At 34.4% G+C, this 20,200-nt stretch overlaps 5 protein-coding genes and 1 long non-coding RNA gene across 9 annotated transcripts; 4 read left to right on the forward strand and 2 right to left on the reverse strand.

Annotated features, from left to right (window-relative positions):
- Positions 1 to 7,410: 7,410 nt before the first annotated feature.
- On the forward strand, positions 7,411 to 8,042 carry LOC104778114 (uncharacterized). Its single transcript, XM_087506992.1, has 2 exons — positions 7,411 to 7,585; positions 7,679 to 8,042. The coding sequence occupies exons 1-2, from the start codon at positions 7,480 to 7,482 to the stop codon at positions 7,816 to 7,818; spliced, it is 246 nt and encodes an 81-aa protein (XP_087363118.1). The 5' UTR covers positions 7,411 to 7,479; the 3' UTR covers positions 7,819 to 8,042.
- A 275-nt stretch (positions 8,043 to 8,317) lies between these two features.
- On the forward strand, positions 8,318 to 8,831 carry LOC147947808 (uncharacterized). The gene is made up of 2 exons (XR_015594549.1): positions 8,318 to 8,516; positions 8,594 to 8,831. It is a non-coding gene; the product is annotated as an uncharacterized LOC147947808 (long non-coding RNA).
- Positions 8,832 to 9,007: 176 nt separating this feature from the next.
- Positions 9,008 to 9,549, forward strand: LOC109132299 (uncharacterized). The gene is made up of 2 exons (XM_019243941.2): positions 9,008 to 9,172; positions 9,280 to 9,549. The coding sequence occupies exons 1-2, from the start codon at positions 9,010 to 9,012 to the stop codon at positions 9,408 to 9,410; spliced, it is 294 nt and encodes a 97-aa protein (XP_019099486.2). The 5' UTR covers positions 9,008 to 9,009; the 3' UTR covers positions 9,411 to 9,549.
- Positions 9,550 to 9,646: 97 nt separating this feature from the next.
- Positions 9,647 to 10,051, reverse strand: LOC104778115 (RING-H2 finger protein ATL1-like). The gene has a single exon (XM_010502484.3). The coding sequence runs from the start codon at positions 10,049 to 10,051 to the stop codon at positions 9,647 to 9,649; it is 405 nt and encodes a 134-aa protein (XP_010500786.1).
- Positions 10,052 to 10,871: 820 nt separating this feature from the next.
- Positions 10,872 to 14,305, reverse strand: LOC104778117 (lysM domain receptor-like kinase 3). 3 transcript variants are annotated; one of them, XR_015594550.1, is made up of 11 exons: positions 13,362 to 14,271; positions 13,188 to 13,274; positions 12,781 to 13,074; positions 12,546 to 12,691; positions 12,366 to 12,455; positions 12,167 to 12,268; positions 11,940 to 12,091; positions 11,756 to 11,853; positions 11,517 to 11,664; positions 11,312 to 11,419; positions 10,872 to 11,224 (listed from the first exon to the last, which is right to left on the reverse strand). XR_015594550.1 is itself a non-coding variant. In XM_010502485.3 (11 exons), the coding sequence occupies exons 1-11, from the start codon at positions 13,930 to 13,932 to the stop codon at positions 11,060 to 11,062; spliced, it is 1,965 nt and encodes a 654-aa protein (XP_010500787.2). In that variant the 5' UTR covers positions 13,933 to 14,305; the 3' UTR covers positions 10,872 to 11,059. The 3 variants fall into 3 exon arrangements, 2 of the variants coding, with proteins under 2 accessions (XP_010500787.2, XP_087363119.1); XM_010502485.3 differs by having other exon boundaries at positions 12,167 to 12,272; positions 13,362 to 14,305; XM_087506993.1 differs by having other exon boundaries at positions 12,167 to 12,272; positions 12,781 to 13,066.
- A 3,352-nt stretch (positions 14,306 to 17,657) lies between these two features.
- Positions 17,658 to 20,181, forward strand: LOC104778118 (auxin-responsive protein IAA18). 2 transcript variants are annotated; one of them, XM_010502487.3, is made up of 6 exons: positions 17,915 to 18,225; positions 18,318 to 18,644; positions 18,936 to 19,225; positions 19,340 to 19,472; positions 19,681 to 19,748; positions 19,834 to 20,181. In XM_010502487.3, the coding sequence occupies exons 2-6, from the start codon at positions 18,388 to 18,390 to the stop codon at positions 19,866 to 19,868; spliced, it is 783 nt and encodes a 260-aa protein (XP_010500789.1). In that variant the 5' UTR covers positions 17,915 to 18,225; positions 18,318 to 18,387; the 3' UTR covers positions 19,869 to 20,181. The 2 variants fall into 2 exon arrangements, with proteins under 2 accessions (XP_087363122.1, XP_010500789.1); XM_087506996.1 differs by having other exon boundaries at positions 17,658 to 18,644.
- Positions 20,182 to 20,200: the final 19 nt, after the last annotated feature.

Raw genomic sequence — 20,200 nt, forward strand, 5'->3', positions numbered from 1 at the left:
CCTACCCAACTCTCGTTGGAGAAACATGACCAAGCAGGCAATAAGAAACGATTCATTATTGTCAATAAACCCCTTACTCATCTAATCTCTTAGGCTAAGTGAGTAAATCTCTAGCATTGGTTGATTCAAGCATTTCATCTACACCACTTGGTGGTAAAACACCTTAGATCTAATCTCACCCTCTCGGTTTGTTGACAGCATTAAGAACACCAACCTAGAAGGGAATCTATAAAACATTAACAATCAAACTAAGACATCCTAACCGATCAAGAACACAAAATCATCTATCCCATCCCTAGAAACTTTGCTATACTACTCAGATCCCATTGCAGAAAACATAAAAGCATAGATGAAAGAAAATTGCATTATATCAAAGATATAGTAGAGTAGAAGAGTTTTAAGAAGAAATCTAAAATGATAACAAAAAGAAGTAAAAGTAAATCCTAACGAAAGTGGAAAAGTGTTTTAAGTCGCTCAGTTCTCTCACAGAAGCTCTCGCTCTCTGGTTTTAGGTATGCGGCGTGCTCGTTTGCGAGGAAGAAGAGGGGGGGTTTATATATGGAAACCTATTAACCCTAGCTTGCCAGTCCTGCCCGAGGGTCTGCTCGATGGGGTGAACGAGGATGTGCTCGGGTTGCTCTTCGGGTAGACTCTCGGGTTGTTCTTCCTGCTCTTGGATCCTCCTCGATCGTGTTGGGGTTCGGACTGTTCTTCCAGCTCGATGGCTCCTTCTGGTATATGCTCGGATTTATCCTTGTTTCTCCCCATTTTAGGCTCTAAAGCACATATTTTCATCCAAAGTATGCAAATGCAAGAATGCAACACCCTAAATGGCCTCATAGTGAATTCCTACAGTTAATGACCTAAAAATGCTAAGGTAAGAGTATAAACAATGCAAAATATGGACAACAAAAGATGCTAAAAACATGTAAATTAGAGAGTTATCAATAGGTTACATCGATCATCAATCCAAGAAATCTTTGAATCATTAGCTAGAGGGCAAACAACACATGAGAGATCAAGGTATGTCGATAAGCCTTCCATGAGAAGCTCAGTGGAAGGATAGATGGTCCCTGTCAAACAAAGACTAGTGGACGTTGAAAGAGTAGTCATGGCTAAGCATCTCACCGGCGTGAAGATAGCTACTTGAGGTAGTACAAGGGCCATAACAAGGAGCTTAAGATTCTTGGGAGCAAGGAAAATCACCAATGAAGCTAAAAGGAGGATGAGCCAAAGATAGGTGAAAAACCGTGGCAGAACAGGTAGAGTCTCTCTCGCATAAAAGCCTTGGCTATGGAGATTAAGGCTTCCACACAAAGCTTGTGGTTGGTGTGACACGGACAAACGATAGTTCAGAATTCCCGGCGAATGATAATAAGTGGTTGATAGTGAAAACGGGTTGACATTACAAATAAGAGTGAGGTTCTTTAGGTGGTGGCTGGAATAGCTAGCTAATATTGAGAAAGGGTGACTATTGACAAAGGAACTACCAAAGACATAGTCAAACTGGCAATAATAGTTCAAAGCTGTATCGCCTATTAGCTTTGGAGCAAGGGAGAAGAAATGATTACCACATAAGGAGCATAAACCAGTGCTCTATCTATCTGATGGAAACATCCTAGCAGTCTAATCAGTGTATGCCTCGAGAGGATTCTTCTACCTAAGAGGACATACTCGCGATGTGAACCTTGATACGAGCTAGGAGTTTTAAAAGAGTAGGAAGAGGCTAACCTGGATATTTGGAAGTTGGGCTGAGGCTGATAAAATGCTAATGGGTCGGTTTCATGGATCAGGCCCATCAAGGAAACACTAGGGCTTACATTTGGTGGCCACAGAGAACAGGTTGCGCGGCGGTTGGTCGGAGTGGGTGAATGTTGCAGTGATAGGAACATCTCCGATGAACACAGAAACAGTCCAGCCAAGCTCTGTTGGTGGTGAGTAAATAGTGCGGAGGTCCAGGAGTTCGGTAAGACCATAGCCTTGAAGAGAAACTCGTCGTGCGTCGTCGACATCTTCCCCCAGAAAGGCGCATCTGATGGTTCAGAAGGGTATTCCTCTGCCATCAACAAAACCAAGGTGAAGAAATCTTCAGGTGAGAACAGGAATCCAGATTTTGAGTTATACAGCACAATGGACAATCGATCCGCTATCGTAGAACCTAGGACTATGTAGAGACAGGTTGAAATCGCCAGAGACCACCCTCTTACTTTGCGATAGAAACTACCCGAATCTAGATTTTGCAAGCTTTTAAAAAGTAGCCAAAATAATTCTTATTACTTTATACGTAGGTTATCAATTCTACATTATAACAAAAGACTCAAAAAATTTATCGACATGAGTGTTTTATATCAAAAAAAGTCTACCAATTCTTTTTGAAATTCTTATTCATTTTTTTATTAGACTACATTTTTTAATAGTAGAAAGAGTACCATGTTGCATCTGAACTTCAAACGGTTTAACTTTAACCATGTTAATTAATTGTCCCAATTTTTGGTTGATAGAGAATCAAAGACAAGCGGACTTACCAAAGAATAACGAAATGCTATGGTTCTAAAATATGATTTTTTTTATTCATAAGTAATTCGCGGGATTATGCACTTTTTCCTAGTTATAGTGCCACTGGATGAATCCAGCCTATTCTTGAAATGAACAACTCACACGCACTCCCTTTCCAAAAAAGATCAATACACCGAAAACTACACTTAGATTTATTGGATTTGTTGCTAAAATATCGATATTAAATCCAAAACTACTTAGATTTATTGGATTTGTTGCTAAAATATCGATATTAAATCCAAAACTCCCGGCGGATGGCCAGTGACCCAAGTAAACGAAAGAATCGGTTAAATTTTTCATATAATCTCCTCTTCTAGCTAAACTATAAAAAAAAAAAAGAACTCTGTCCTTTTTTAAAAAAAAAATGGGAAAAAACGCAGGAAAATAAAAGGAGAACAAGAAGGATGGGAGCAGAGAAGGAAAATAACAGAGATCTCCCGACTTCAGAATTTTTTGCGAAAAGGTTGCCTCGATCTTGGTGCATGGGAGAGAAAAAAGTTTTAACCTTCAACCAACCACACAAATTCTCAAAATAGCTTAAACAAGTAATAACACTATAAGAAGTGAACAACTAAAGTCACATAGATACACAAACAACGAGAATCGCTACAAGAGAATAACTAAAGTCAATTTGTTTCTAAGATATCAAATACAACCCAGAAAAATCAAAACCCATAAATCAAAACCCAGAAATATAAAATCCAAAAATTCAAAACCAGAAAACAAAACTCAAAAAAGAAGAAGAAAAAGATGATCGAAGAACAAATAAACCTGAGAGCAAGAGGGTTGGAGAAGAAAGCTGGTGGCTTCTGATTCAAATTTGATTTCTGAATGTAAAAATCATGATGAAGCTGTTGTTTTGGGAAAAAATCGAAGTATTAATCGGTTTACAAATTTGATTGGTTTAGTGGTTTTGGTTATACTTAACCGGTTTAAGCATGTTTTAGTTAATTTGATACAATTAAAGAAGAATTGATGGATTTAATGGTACATTAAACCAATTAATCCACTAACTCATTTTATTCATAAATTCATTAGGGTAAATTTTGTTAACTCATTAGGGTTGGTGGGTTGGATTGAGTTGAGTTAATCCATGAAGGTTGACCCATTTTGACACCACTAGTTTAACTACATAGTTGATATGCTCAAATTAAACCCTAGAGCTACTCTCTCAAACAAGAGATCAATGTAGTACTTAGGGGTCGAATCCACAAAGACTCTAGATTACACAATAAATTATAGAGTTTTATGATTACGCTAAACAAGTTAATTATATAAAGAAAAGCAATGCAAAATATTAAAATAAAATTGTTGTAAATTCAGAAGATCAAAAAGCTAGGTCTAGAGAATTTCTCAGGAAATTACAAAATATTAAATCAATAAATTAATTAGGATTCAAGCAATTAAAAATCAGATCTATAACTCTAAACTCTTTTGTAAAATAAATCAGTTCTCACTGCAAATATTATCTAAATTTAAAACCAGAAAATTCAAATTTCTTTGTAAAATTCTAGGTTAAAAATCAACTTTGAAAACAAGTTTAGATTGTTCACAAAATTACTAAATCAAATCTCTTTGCAGAAAGTAATTTTGCTCATCAAAAAGTTTTATCAGGAAAATCAATTATATTCTCATATCAATTTATTTTCCTAAGGTGTAAATCCAGATGGCTAATCAAAGATCTAGCATTAAGAACAACTTATGATGAAGATCTAGAAAGATACAGAATCCTAATAAACAGATCTAATAATTCATAAAATCCCTATGAAAAACCCTGAACCTAACAAGCAAACTACTCAGACATATTCAATGAAGAACAAATCATAATTCTGAATAATAAGCAATTGAAATTAAAAGAGTAAAGAGGAAGTTCAAGAATTCTTCTCTCAAAGCAGTTCAGATTTCTCTCCCAAAAGCTCTCAAAATCTCACAGGATTGCAGAAAAATAAAACTTGCTAGAATAAAACTTCAGGGTTTACAAAACCCAAAAACTATATATATATATATCCTAAAACACGTCAGGGACTAATCTTGCAATTATGGAAAACTTCGGGCAATTTTGTAAAACTTCCAAATTTGAAGACTTGTCTCGACTTGCATGGGTGTCGACCGATGCTCATGTGGTGTGGGTCGATGCTCTTCGTATAATCAGACTCCAAATTGATTTCCTCCGGTTAAATGCTCCAAAATCTTTCAAATTGCTCCATTTTGCTCTTTCCGTGCCAAAATCCTAGAAAACTTGTTAAGACTCTAAAACATCCTAGAAAACAAATCATAAGACTCAAAAAGACTCCTTATAGCATGGTTAAAACCCACAAAAACCATGATATATCAATAGTTATCCAAATTAAAGTATATATTCATGTCATTTCAATTGATGACCATATGTTCTTTTGGGCAAATATAGTTATTGTTTTTATCAAAAGAATAAACACTGAGCCAGTTTCAAATGATCTTCGATTCTTTCACCATTATAGCTTTATAAAATTATTAGAAAGGTAATATTATTTATATTTCTGAAAAATAAGATTTTAAATATATATATATATATATATATATATATATATTTTACATCTCATAATATAGTTATATTATTAAATTACAATACATAGTGAAATTAATTAAATTTTGAAAATATGTAGGGGTAAGATTAATCAATTTTTGAATAATATTTACCAATTTTAGAATTTATAGAAGCAAAATATTGTGTATATAAATAAATTGAATAGCAGTGGCAATTGACAAAAAAAAAAGTTTATGTAATTTTACTGAATAGTAAGGGTGAATAATAAATTGGCTACAGATCTCTCTGGCGACGACACGTCAGCTTTTTTTCCAGAATGCTTTTCTTTTAATATATAGAAAATGAGTGACTAAATAAATCCCATCATAATTCAGTTTTACAAATGAAATAGAAAATACAATACATAATATGAAGAACAACTATGATATTTATTATATATATATATATATATATATATATATATATATATATATATAAAACTAACTATCGATTAACAAGTTTATAAATTTGATATAAGTGGAGATACCTTCTAATCTGTTATGAATGTCCGGATCAGATTTAGAATTAACAAATCTGAAATGTTTTTGACGGCGAGAAGGTGACCGTTACAATATAAGATGACATCTTTTTTTTAGATGAATCAAATCAACACAATATTGTAGGTTTATATATCTTTTATTTAGGGTTTTCCTGGATAGGATTCTAAAAATTAATTGAGCCTTTCACTATGACCGCATAATATTGATATTAGCTTCTGGGCCAATACATAACTCCGAGTAAAAAATATATACATTAGACCTCCAAAGTCCCACTCGAATCGGCGACACATTTAGAATTTGGATGAGAGACAGAGCCGTCTCTAAGTTTTTGAGGGCCACCAGCAAATGAAAAAAAGAGGCTGCTTATATGAAAAACTAAAACAGTGAGATGTTTAACTAAATTTAAAGTCATGACCTGAGTCCCCATTCTCTTCAACGAATATTATTACCACTGGACTAAAGATAACTCTTTTTAAATTAGGACCGAAAAATAGTTATAAAATATGCGGCTGCAAGCAGATGTTTTATAAGCCTAGCCTTTAAACCAATTGAACTATTAACACTTGTCACTTGGTAGTAATAAAAATATATATAATACGGATGGCGTTTTTTGAGAAAATTTGTTAAGGAATAGTGAAAAAAAAAACTCAAAAACTCAAATATGAGGGTTTTAAGATTGTTAATGTTAGTACTTTTTAGATTATAAAATCCAAAAACCAACATCTAGAATCCAAGAACTTTTCTGATTTTGCAAAAATAAGAAATGATAAATGATAAAATGAAGACCAACATCTAAAAAATATATACATGTATACTAATATAGTAATAATTTTTTTGTTTAGATAAATGTCATCACGACCCTTACGATGGTATATCAGTCCCTGTGTTTTGAGTGTTTTTTATACCATCATAAGAGTCGTGTGTGACCTAGTTGTGATGGTAATTTTAGATGTGGTAGATACCGGATTGGAACGCATAAATATAAATAGTATTTGTTGGCTAAATTCTCAAGAACAAGAGCTAAATCGTATACTTTACTATACATTATTTCGAAAGTAGTGAACAGTATAAATAGGATTCTTCACCTCGCATTCCCGAGCTCTCTGAACATTCACCGAGCTTGATGTCTCTTGTTCAAAAATAAATAATGGGCCGTATCTACATATCACATGAATAGCAACGGCGTTTTCTCCTAAGCTTAAGCCTTCACAAAGTCACAACAGTAGTCAACAGTACGTACTCTTAACACATATTTTTTTGATATGTTTGCCCAACACTATATTATCTTGCAGCCAACCCTAGTATTCTACAAAGCAAACTCCTCTGTTTTTGTAGCTTAATTTGTAAGTTTCCTCCCTTTCCCTTTTAGGTGTATTATTGCCAATAGGGAATATATTGAGATTTGTTGCAATTCGGAAATCCTTTGTTTCCTACAAAATGAGAAGCGAAAAAGTAAAATACTGTAAACTTACTAGTAACAACTGTCTCCAATCCAATGATCAATAAAGTTATAACTTCTTCAAGCTAGGCTCGTCTCTTTGGACTTGCATATCGACAAGAGATATATATATAATGTCAAATTGTCAACTCATTACGTATATTGCATATCGATGTCTCTTGCATAAATAGGGGAACGTAAGTTTTATAGTGTGAAATCAAAAAGATAAACCAGATTAAAATATGAAAATATCAAAGGATAGTCAATAGTCATAACTCTCTATTATTTATTTGTTAGTCTTCTTGACCAACTTGCTCCAAGTTTTTCCTTGGCCCATAAAAACATCAACCTACCATGGTTTCAAACTGTAATCTCAAATCTTTTTTTAAGTTGTAAGCATTTTTTTTAATCAAAAAGTTGTTATGGCAACCAAGCGATCAAGCTCAATCATCCTCCTTTCTGTTCTTGTGCTTGCTTTGGTCTTCTCTCCTACACTTCCATGTCAAGCAGCTCGAGTGCATCTCGATGGTAAGCTAACCTTCTTAAATTAACAACCCGTCGCGATTTTCCTATATGGTGAATTTATTTATATTTATATATAACTTTTTGTTATTGTGATAGCTGAAGGACGTATGCTGATTAGAGTACCACCGCTGATTAGAGCACCACCGCCGCCAATTCGCTTTTGCCCTGCTTGTGCGTGCTGTGCACCAGCTCCAAAAGGTTCTTGCTGCCCTTGCCGATGCGCCAACAATCCCTAAAGAATGCGACTCTGCTTTCTCCTAGCCTGCGTATGTGTTTGATATATGTAAACTGTTATACGTGTACTATTAAATAAGCAAATCAAAACCTTAAACTCTGTATTTCACTGATTTGGACACAGAAGTGCCGAGTGCGTCATATGTCTTTTGTCTTAGAAACGTTTATGGTACTACTATTACTATTATACTGGGTGGTTTAGTCGTCTTCTTTAGACGCATATAAATATGATATACCCGTAAATCCTTTAATTCTCTAGTTACACTTTGCAGAACAAAGCAAAGCATCAATTGGAAAATAATATATACACCAATTAAAAATGTATAATTCACAAGTAAAAGTGGATCTATGGTGTAAGAATGGTAACTATAAATATCCCATAACTAGTGGATTTAAGAAAAGAAGACAAATAAAAACTAGTGGACAACGAAAAAGGAAATATCAAAAACTAATTTTTTGAATTTCAATAGATATCATCCAACGAGTAATTTGTTGTTTCTTGACCTATATATAAACATCATCCTACTATGGTTTCAAACTGCAATCTGAAATTTTATTAAGTTCCTAAGCATTTTTTTTATCAGAAAAGCTGCCATGGCTACCAAACGATCAATCTCAATCATCCTCCTTTCTTTTCTTGTACTTGCTTTAGTCCTCTCTCCAATCCTTCCATGTCAAGCAACTCGAGCGCATCTAGATGGTACGTAAGCTAATCTTTTGGAATTAGAAATACCTCACGGTTTTCCTTACATGAATCTTTTACTTTTTACCGTACAGCTGAAAGGCGTATGCTGAGGCGCATATGTCCTTCGTGTGTGTGTTGTGCACCAGCTCCACCAGGTTCTTGCTGCCCATGTCGATGCCCAAAAAAACCCTAAAATTTTCAACTTTGATTTCGTCTAGCAGTTTATCATCTGTGTAATATCTTATTAACATGTGAACTAGGCTTCATATATATATGACTCTCTTGTCACTCAGCCATTCTACTTTTTGATTATGATATGATGTTTTTTTCTAATTGGGACACAGAACTATGTTATACATGTTTTGGCTTCTAGTTTCGTTGAGAGTTATTATTAAATTGGATTGGTCAAAGTTTGAGGGACCTTTGACTTTTTCATTCAACACACGAAGAGAGACTTTGAATCTTAAAATGAAAAGTGAGAAAGTCATCTTTGAAAACGCATATAAATATGATATACCTCAAATCTCAATCCTCTAATAACACTAAGCATAACCAAGCAAAAGCATCAATGGCGTTTCACAGTAGAAAATTCATCTTTCTGAAGCTCGTCCTCTTCTCGCTACTTCTTCTTCCCTTGTCCCAAAGCAATAATGCTACTCGTATCCCACGAGGTAATTCAAGTAATCAAATCTATCTATATAACTAAAATAGTTTCCAATTGATTAGTATAATGATATGTATGAATCAATCTTTCTTGGTAATGTAATTTACATATCAGCTCCTATTGGCCCGAGAAGACCAATTTGCCCGGCTTGTGTGTGTTGTGAGCCAGCTCCGCTAGGAAGTTGCTGCAGATGTTGTGCATCCCCTATCGTCACTCAAACTCATCACCCCTCTCAATCTCCATGAAACAAAACATAACATTAAAAAGGTTGACTCGGTACAAAAGAAAAAGAAGAATAAGAAATATAGTCTTTTTCAGTTAATGTTTCTTTGTTTCCATGTTCTAATAATGAGCTTTAAAGTCAACTTGAGTTTGATTTTTCAACCATTGACCAAAACTTTGATTAATGCAACAGTAATTGGTACATTAACCAAAAAATATGCCGATATACACTTAGTAATAAAAAAATAAACCTAGAAATCTAAAGACCTAAACTCATCAAATCAACAGAACGGCGACAACATGGACAACTTCGCTCCCGTGTAAGCCAAGAATCAATACACAAAAGGTGAAACACATGTCCACACTTTTTTAATCGCCTCATCTGATGATCATCCTCGTACTCTTCCAAACAAATCGGACAAAAACGTTTACCACCCCCTTCTTCTTCTCCTCCTCCTCCTTCCTCTTCTTTGATATCTTTGTACACTAGGGCTTTCCTGTGTCCGGTTTCAATATCTTGTTCAGGCTGTGGATTTTGGTGGATTGTCTCGGGAGGAGGTAATCCCGTTTGAGTGGAAGTTACATCACTGCAACAGCTACAACAACAGATGACGATCAACGAGATGATGAAGAAAACTATGAGAATTTTTTCAGAAGTGTCCATCTTCTCGTCACACTACGTTACTCGTTCGTTCCTACCAGAAGAAAAATATCAAAACGTGATATATTTAGTTTATAAAAAGAATTTAGAATTTATCCTATCAGGATTTAGAGTTTTTATTTTCCTCTTCCTTTTGTTTTTCGGATTCCTAATCATGCGTAAAAAACTGGAGGCGAGAGAACAACATACTTGCATCCCAAACCAATGAGAAACCCTCGACGACGTCGTTTACTTTGGAAGTAGGGTTTCCAAAGTCAACTTTTCTCGACTTTTGGTCAAAAACTTTTTTAATTAATGCCAAAATGTATTTGTAGACTAATATAGTCGTCACTGAGTTTTATATAATTCCACACGGAAAGAGTTTAAATACATCATCTACTACACACAAAATCAAGGATATATATAACTTTTTGTTGACAATATCAAAGGACAAATCATTCAGGTTTGAAACGCAATATAATTTGGTTGAATTAAAAATATGATTAACATTAACATTGTATGAACACAAAACTAAAAACTTTTGATTTAGCATCTTCAAAAGTCACCATGGCTGATAATAACAACACATGGACCAGCATCAAGCAGATACTTTTAATCGCAGCCATAGTTTTATCTTCTGCGTCTTACACTAGGTAAGAAGAAGCAGCCGAGTGTAACAACATACTGATTATGTCCAAAACTTATATGTAAAATTATACGGCTCTGTTTCATTTCATGTATCAGCATCAATCTACTGTAAGTAAATAAAGTGATGATGTTTTGTTGTATAAGAAAAAATAAAGTAAAGTTTTGATGTTTTGTTTGTAAGATTGCAACATATATCAAGCATATAAACTCATGCATCTCTCTTTCATTGATTCTCCAAAAGAATACTCATATAGAGATTTGTCTCTGTAACTAACTACTTAGTTAGACTGCGATCGATCTTTGGTTTAGATATAAACTAAGCTTCTTCTAGACAATGACGAATAATCGATAAAATCGAAAAGGGTTTTTCAGGTTTCATTGTGTTTATCTTCCTTGGACAAGACCACTGAAGACTTGGCTATTTCCAGCAAGAGTTGCTTCCCATTCAATAGAAGACAAGAGTATCTGCGAGAGCGATATAACCACTTGCTTCATGTTTGGTCTTAGAATCGGATCATCATCCACGCATTGCTTTGCCAACATAGCAATCTGTCCACCAATATTCATTCACAATGAAAAAACAATCATATCGTTACTACATTTTTCAAACTACTAACCATTTGTTTATTAGCTTACCTTGAACAAACAGTCGTGCGGGTATAAATCCATCATGTTGGGGTCAACAAACTCCTTCAAACTCGACATATTCATCGGGTCTGGTGAGTTCTTAAGAGCTGCTAACATCTGCAATTGTAAAAGAAAAGCAAATAAGGGCTTTGGGAAATGAATTTTGCATCAAAGAAGCATAATGGTTCAATCTGTATAAACTCCAACAACTTACAATAGATGCCAATGGACGTCTTTCTGGATTCTTATTGCCCATTGCCTCCGTTCTTATAACAGCTTCTCTTCCAGATATAATCTCGAAAAGAACAACACCAAAGGCATAAACATCACTTTTCGTGGTGGCACGACCATCACTTAGATATCTGCAAAAGAAGAGACACTCTCCAGATGAGAATTCACAAAGGTGTTCTTGTATCAAAACTCAATGTAGTTTCAGGTTTTTCAAATGCTTACTCTGGTGCAAGATAACCATATGTACCAACAACTTTAGTAACTGAAATTTCTCCCTCTCCAGTTTTCTCAACCAGTTTTGCAAGTCCAAAATCAGATATCTAGACACATGCAAATATAAGATCAACTACACTCTCCTCTATTAAAATCACAACACGTAATAAATTTCATAAGTTCAGACTCAAACCTTAGCCCTGAATGCTTCATCGAGCAAAATATTGCTTGTTTTGATATCCCTATGGACATAATGAGTCTTAGTATGTTCATGAATATATTCCAAACCTCTTGCTGCGTCAAGTGCAATCTGATTCCTCATTATCCAAGATAGTGGGGTATTGCCTTCAAGAACATCAAGAACTATATCATTAACATCATCTTTTTGTTAGTTCTTGTTGGTATTGTTAGTCTCTTTACCTTTGCTCTGAGGATCATGCAAATGGTTTTTCAGCATTCCCTTTTGGACATACTCATACACTACGAAAAGCTCGTCAACAGTTGCAGCGTAACCAATCAATTCTACCTTTGACAAGAACAAAACCAAACCCAAGAGTCATAATCTCGAATCACTTTAGACGCATAATAAAGATTACACACATTACACAAAGGGAATTACCAGATTGGAATGATGAACTCTGCAAAGCACTTTCATCTCTGCTGCAAACTCTTTAGTTTTTGTAGCAGTCATCCTTTTGACAGCAACTTCCTGTGTGATAAGTTTAACCAAATATTACAACGAGTAAAGCTACTACGACAACTCAAAACTTGGAAATGAAGATGTGACTTAAGCACAAACCTGTTCTCTAAGTAGACCAAAGTATACTGAACCATAATTTCCATGACCAAGAAGATTAGAATCCGAAAACTCATCTGTAGCCGCACGAATTTCTTCATAAGTAAACACCATAGGCTTCTCTATCTCAAACATTCCGTCACCAAGAGCTACATTCATACAAGAGAAAAACCAATAAACACAACAACAAAAACTCTTTCAAAAAGAAACCACAGAAGATGGAAGCTAAAAACCAGACCTTTAGGAATAGCAACAACTTGATGATGACTCTGAGTTTCACCATTGGTTTGTCTAAAATCCCCTGATCTGCAACAGTTATACCGACCAGAACCGCAAAAGAAACCAGATTTTCTAAGGATTTGGAAGCTGTGTCCATTGCCATCTTCATCACTGGAACTGCAACTAGATGATCTCAAACAGATACATACAAGTATGCACACCACAAGAAGAGCAAGCACAACTCCAAGACCACCAACAATCCATATATAAGGCACATGACCACCACTCTTTTCAGTGTGATTCACCTGGTCAGCTTTCCAAATTTGGAAACACACATACACACATCTGAATTTAAGTTTCAGGACACTAAAAATAGAAACTTGAGATTCAGATCAGACAAAAAACAAGATAACACAGAAACCAAACCTGAGATATTGCCATTGATTGCTGATGAAGGCGCAGGGGAAGGAGCTGGTGGATTTATCTTCTTTGTCTCATAAGGCTCTCCAGGTACTTAAACAACAACAACAAAACTCAAGATCACTAACTTGTTCATCTTAAAAACCCTAACTTTGGCATTAAAAATCGAAACTTCCTTACCAGAATCAAGTGGGATGTAAAGGAGATCACCAGCTGTGAAATTATCAGGATTCAACATCCCATTAACTTCTTCAATCCGATCCATACTAACACCAAACCGGCTCGAGAGAGATTGTACACTATCTCCATCCACCGCAACGTAGCTCATAAGATAGTTCCAGAGTCCACTAGAGCAACCACAAAGAAGCTGAACAGAAACCACCGCCGCAGCACGAGCTTCTCTAGTCGTATTCGGTGGAAACGCGAGACCAGAGTAAGCAGAGACCACAGCATTGTAAACGTAACCAAGGCTTTGCCTGATGGTGAATGTTGTGTTCGTTGCGTATTGATGAGTCGTGGTGAGACAAGAACAGTTCTTTTTAACATAGATGTAACCTCCGGAGGTGTCTGCTGTTATGTCTGCTGGTAAGACATCGAACATGCTTTGGATTACGGAGAAAGATTGGTTTTGGTTTGGTTTGAAAGCGAGGAAAGAAGTACAGAGACGAGTAGTGTCAGAGCAATTCATTGACTTTGAGTATGATAAATTTGGTAAAAGAGTCAAGAAGAAGATGAAGAAGGTGAGATTCATTGTAGAAGAAACCTAAGTTTTAAAAATCAGAATCGAAAGAAGGGTTTTTTAAGGGATTAAGGTAGAAAGAATCTTGATTTGTTGAGTTTAGTAGTGAATTGAGATTTGGGTTTTGGTTGGTTTGGTTAAGGGAGATGAGAAACAAGTAGAGAAGAGATGAAATCAGCCATGGAAGGAAGGAGTGAAGCTCACACACTCTCTTGTCGGACTGAAAAAGAAAAAAAAAAATCTTAATTGATGATAGGGGAAAATGTCAAAAAAATAAAATAATAATTTATTAAATATCCAAATAAGACCATGTTCTTTGTCAATTTCAATTTTTATATTATATTTGTGAATGATCGACCATATCATACTAACCCAAATTTTATATGAAGGAATTTTGTAAAAGTGATTAGACATTTAAGATGTAATTAGGTTTGGTGTTTGGTTTAAAATACCTAATACACTTTATGTGTCACACTATTGTTATTGTCCGGACTTGAGGCTGATCAGCGTCGGTTCAAGGTAATATTGTATATCCGTTTAAGATCAACTTTATTTTTAAATTTTTTTTTAAAGTTTCTTACTTAATATGTTTATCAATCAAAGATGAAATTTTTTTAAGTTTATCACAATACTAAATTAATACTATTATTATATATTGTTTTACGTAAATAAAAGTGTAAATATTATTTGTAAATTTTAACTAGAATTCAATTTTTAAAATAATAGTACTGCATTGAATAGCATTAATTACATACAGTAAAATGCATTGCTTTGTTGAAAGAAAAAAACAGATAACATGGGGAAAACTGGAAAAGGTTATATAAATTACAAGGTAGAAAATGACTAATATCTACAAACATATAGAAATGGATTAGTAGAAAAAACGGTCAACATATAGAAATAGATTAATTAAGCAAAAGTTTTGAAGATTTTGTGCTTTATCGATTCGGAAATCGGAAGTGATGATACTCGAAAAGATTTGAGAAAACGATAGTTTAGGCAAAAAAAAATATAAGAAAAATAGGTTTATAATTTTCAAAGGTTTAAGCAAGTGATGAGTTAAAAAGAAGGTACAGAGAACAATGAGCTGTTACTGACAAAAGACAGTTTGGTTCTGTCCCACCATACACCTCTCAGATCACATTATGGGAACCTTTGATGCTGAGTTCTTCTAAAGAGGGAGTCACAGTTTTTGTCTTCTTTTCATAAATTATTTTTAGTCAAATTGACGCAAGAGAAGAAGATTCAAAAGTCAGAGTTGAGTAAAAATCACATATGTTCTACGTAGGACTTCTCAAGTAGTCTAGCTGTCTAGGCACGTACGGTTTATAAATTTGAGACAATATCTTTGATTGAAGTTAAACCTCATTGCTCTAACTACGATTGGTATTGTTTTAATTCGATGCTATCGTAAACCAATACGTCATCTTGTACTAGTCTTGCCAGTGATGTATATGCGGATTTTGTGGATTGGACCACAACTAAAAGTCTAAAACGATTCAACTTTAGTGTGTGGCTTTGATTACTAATTGGGCCATCTTATTTTCATGTGAGTCCATGGACCATCATATGAATGATTGATGCCGAAACATTTTTAAAACATAGTTTTACTTGTCTTGTTTTGACATAGTTTACTTGCTATTTGGGGACATATAATTTATCAACTAATTTTGTTTTTTTCGTCAATTTATCAACGTATAGTTTCTACTTTTTTTTCTTAAATTAGATCTTATCTAGAAATGGAATCTAATCAATACTGAATACTTTGCATTTAGAGTTAGAATGGTTATTATACATATGAAATATATTGTTTGGTAATATTTCATACAGTATTGCAAAGTGTCTAATTTGTTTCTAGATGCTTTAGTTTGCTACATGAAATTAGTAAATGCAACTATTTTTATAATGCTCTAGTAAAATCATAAAAGTATTTGACATTTTCAGCCAACTGAAGCATTCAAAAAGCGACGTCAGTGAAAAATAATGCATGAAGCTTCCACACAAAGGAAAAAAAGAAAATAACACTCAGCACAAAAACAATTATCACACGTTGGATATATATAGAAACGAATCTTTTGCACTATGAAAATGCATACAAATAATTGAGCATACAAAATAGATAACGCTTTTATCATGAGATTAGACTTGACAACACAAACATTATCGATTTGGTGATACAAATAGTAAAGTGCAGAACAAAATAATAATCATTCGATAATTCATCAGATATACTCAATTTTGATTAGGTGGAGGAGCCTTATCAAACGAACGGACCCATGAAGAAAGAGTCCTAGCATTTATTGATTTTTTACCACTACGTACTATTGCTTTTTTCTCAGATTTGACATTAATTTCACGATTTGTTTTATTCCATACCACTTCCTTTCTTTTCTGGAGTCGGCTATATCCTTTTTTTCGTATATGTACGATAGTAATCGTAGCCGTTGATTTTGAGTTTCAACGGTTGTGATTAAAAACTTATCAGGGGGATCTCAAAATCGGAATGAACTGTACAACTTTTGTCTACCGTCCAGATAGAGAGATCAAGTACCTGTCAGTCTCAGAGATTCGGTCTCTATATCTCTTTTAGTCTCTGTCTTACTCAACTCTCTATTGCCACGTTGCTTCCATAATCAAAACGCGCGATCTACCAAACACTGTTTCCGCGTTTTGCTTTTTTTTTCCCCAAAATACTACGGTTAACACATTTTCTTGTCAAAATGTGTTTAAGTTAAAATATCAAAGAAAACTATTAGTAATAAGCCATGGATTTAGAAAATTAAAAGATGAGTGAGACATAAAAAAAATGAAGCGTGATTAAGGTTGTCGGTCAGTCTTTGTCTGCAATATTATTAAGCCGCTGAAGGAGTTTGGGTAATACGGAGACAAGAAATGACCTCTCTGATTGATAATCTTTGTTTATTGAAATTTCCATATTAACCCTTCCGTACTTGACCAAAACTCCCCATGAGCGACTCTCTTTTGTTGGTTTGGTCTCAAACGTGGGAGGAGAACTGACCATATCCCATGGTTCGTTCATTATAAAAAACCAAGTCAAATATGTCCTTAATTAATGCAACACAATAGTTCTTTGTTTTAACTTTTAACCAATTGTTTTATTTATTAAATTTATATGTTATCCTCCTTCGTATAGTGGGCAAATAGCGAGAAAGTGATCCTAGCTAATACTATTATTAAAAAAAAACCTGAACATAAACAAAAAAAAAGAAGAAGCGATTTTTACAATGAAACGTTATTGAGAGATAGGAGGAGAATAAGCTAGTGATAGAGAAAGAGTTTTATTTTATAACATTTATTATGTTTTCCTTGAAGGTTATTAAATTCGATCAAGCCAACAAAATATTCCTCGTATCACTTGAGTTTAAATATGATCAAGTTGGTAAATTGGTAATGTTTGAGGGTTGTATACTTGTATTGTATGTAGTAAAATGATAACTGGGAATAAAAGCGACAAAACGAAAGAGAGAGAGAGAGAGAAAAGGGGTTTCGTGTAAAATGTCCAAATTCAATTTAACTTTTTCCAAAACATTGGAATATGTGTAAGTAATGTTGTCCTATGGTGACAGACTGATGATAGGAGTGTGATCCTAACAGAGCAGAGAAAGATCGTAGAATCCTCCATTTCTTCTTATGGCAACCATATTTTTAATGAAGTAACTGGGGCTTGTAATTTTCACTTTCTCCTATATCCTATTATTACAAATATGACTCTCTATTTCCTTTATATATATTTTTCAAAAAGGGTACTTAGTCTTTTTCAAATAGTTATGTATTTTTACGATACTACTAGTATTAGGAAAACAGAAATAATAATAATAGAAAAACATTTTCACATTTCTCACATTTCCTTTATACATTTTTTCATCCACATCTATGTAAAATCTCATTGAAATTTGAAACTAATAAAGAAAGAGTACTCTAATAGTTTTTTAAAAAGGAGGCCTATGAGTATGAGGTTGGAATAATAAGATTTAAGAAAAAAACTAAAATAGCACGCTTTGCTTCCTCCACTAGAGAGAGAGAGAGATAGAAATAGAGATTGCGTGTGTTTCACACCTATAAAATTCTTTTTCGTTTACCATTTTTGTTTTTACTGTTTTGCTTGGTCACCAATTTTACTTAAATTCTGGTAAATTTCAATTTGATCCCTTTGTTATCCACTGGTTATATCACTACTGTCTCTCCTTTGTTATTTTAATTCCCAACTTCTTCTCCTTTTCCATAAAGTTTGTCAAAGGGGTATGTGAGAGAGAAGAAGTGAAGAAGAGAAGAACCCACCAGAAAGTTTTTACAATTTTTCCCCTTAAAAAAGTTAAAAGCTTTTTGATTTGTATAAAAGACTCACTTAATCACCTCTCTTGCTTCTCATCTCACAGACTCACACACCATTTCCGTCTCTCCCTCTCTGTTTTGAGTGAACAAGCTGTCAACTTTTTAAAAACCTACATGAAGGGTTGTCATAGAAACGGTGAAATGGCTCCGAAGCTGCTTGACTTGATGATTCCACAAGAGAGAAGACCATGGTTTCACGATGACAGTAACTCTGTTTTCAACACAGAGGATAAGAAGCTTGAGCTAAAGCTTGGACCACCTGGTGGTGGTGAAGACGAGCATGGTTCTTCGTTAACAAGACACATCAAGAAAGAACCTAAAGACAAATCTATCCTCTTCTCTCCTTCCACCAAAACCACATCCCATAAAAGGTTTTTAAAACTTCATCTCTTACTTATTTTTTTGTTTTTATCTGTTTTGTATCCTTTTGACATGAAGATATTCACTTATTATTAGCCAATAAGGTCCCATCTATCTGCAAAGACTTTGTTCATGTCTGCTTAAGTTTGGATCTCGAACATAAAAAAAGTTTTAACCTTTCTGTTCTTTTTTACCCTTTTCACATCTGAAAGTTTCAGTCCTTTTAACTGCCCTTGTTACCTTGAGATTGTTCTTGTTTTACTGACAAGTTGTGTTTTGGTGTGACTTTGTGTGGTTTAAAGAACTGCTCCTGGTCCAGTGGTGGGATGGCCTCCGGTTCGGTCTTTCAGGAAGAACTTAGCGAGTGGAAGCTCTTCAAAGCTTGGAAGCGACTTAACAACCTCCAATGGTGTCGCCCTCAAGAACCAAAACGATGATGTTAAGACAGTGGAACCAAAGAGACAAGGAGGTATGTTCGTGAAGATCAACATGTATGGTGTTCCCATTGGTCGTAAAGTCGATCTCAGTGCTCATGATAGCTATGAGCAGTTATCTTTCACAGTCGACAAGCTCTTCAGAGGTCTTCTTGCTGGTAAAATTTGAAACCTTTGAACTCTCTCTTTCTTGATTATGAAAAAGATAGGTTTTTTATAAAAGACACAAAAGATGATTCTTATGACTCTTTTTGTTTATAATATGTTATCAGCTCAAAGAGACTTATCATCGTCTATAGAAGATGAGAAACCAATCACTGGACTATTAGATGGGAATGGAGAATATACTCTTACATATGAAGACAATGAAGGAGACAAGATGCTTGTAGGAGATGTCCCATGGCAGTAAGAATCTTTTCTTTTTCCTTTTTCTGAATCTGATTCAGCTTTTTGCTCTATGAAAAGGAGAAGCATTAGATTCCTAGTCACATAGTATTTATTAGTATATCTTAATCACAATTTGCTCAATTACAAACTTAGTTTGGTAAAAGCTATTAAAGAATTTGTGGACTTTTTCTGATCACTAAAATTGAGTTTTTTCTTAAATTGTCAGAATGTTTGTGTCTTCTGTGAAGAGGCTGCGTGTGATTAGAACCGCAGAGATTTCTTCAGCATTAACATGTAAGTGTTGGATTTAAAATCACATTTTACCTGTTTTAATGAGTCTTAATGTGAAATTATAGAAATGATTTTTGAATTTTTGCAGATGGAAATGGTAAGCAAGAGAAGATGAGAAGATGAAGAAAAAAGATCTTTTACAGCTTTTAAAGAAGTAGAGAGATGTTATTATTAATTGCATTTTGCCTTTAAACTTTGATGAGTTTTTTGGTCTTGACAAGTTTCTGATTCCAGTATCCGATGTACATTCTGGTTTGTTACATCTTCTTTTGGCTTTTGAGAGAGATATCATAGATAGGTTCTGTTGGAATTCAAGACCAAACAACAGTCCTGCCAAACAATGAAATTATGATTTTGTTGGGTCTTGAGAGTAAATTTACAAAACCCTGTAGGCATTAATCTCTTTTGTTTTAAAAGCTTTGGTAATGATTTGTCACACTTGATCTAACACTTTA

Source organism: Camelina sativa, chromosome 3 (assembly GCF_030686135.1).
Source record: "Camelina sativa cultivar CO46 ecotype springtype chromosome 3, ASM3068613v1".
Taxonomy (NCBI): Eukaryota; Viridiplantae; Streptophyta; class Magnoliopsida; order Brassicales; family Brassicaceae; genus Camelina; species Camelina sativa.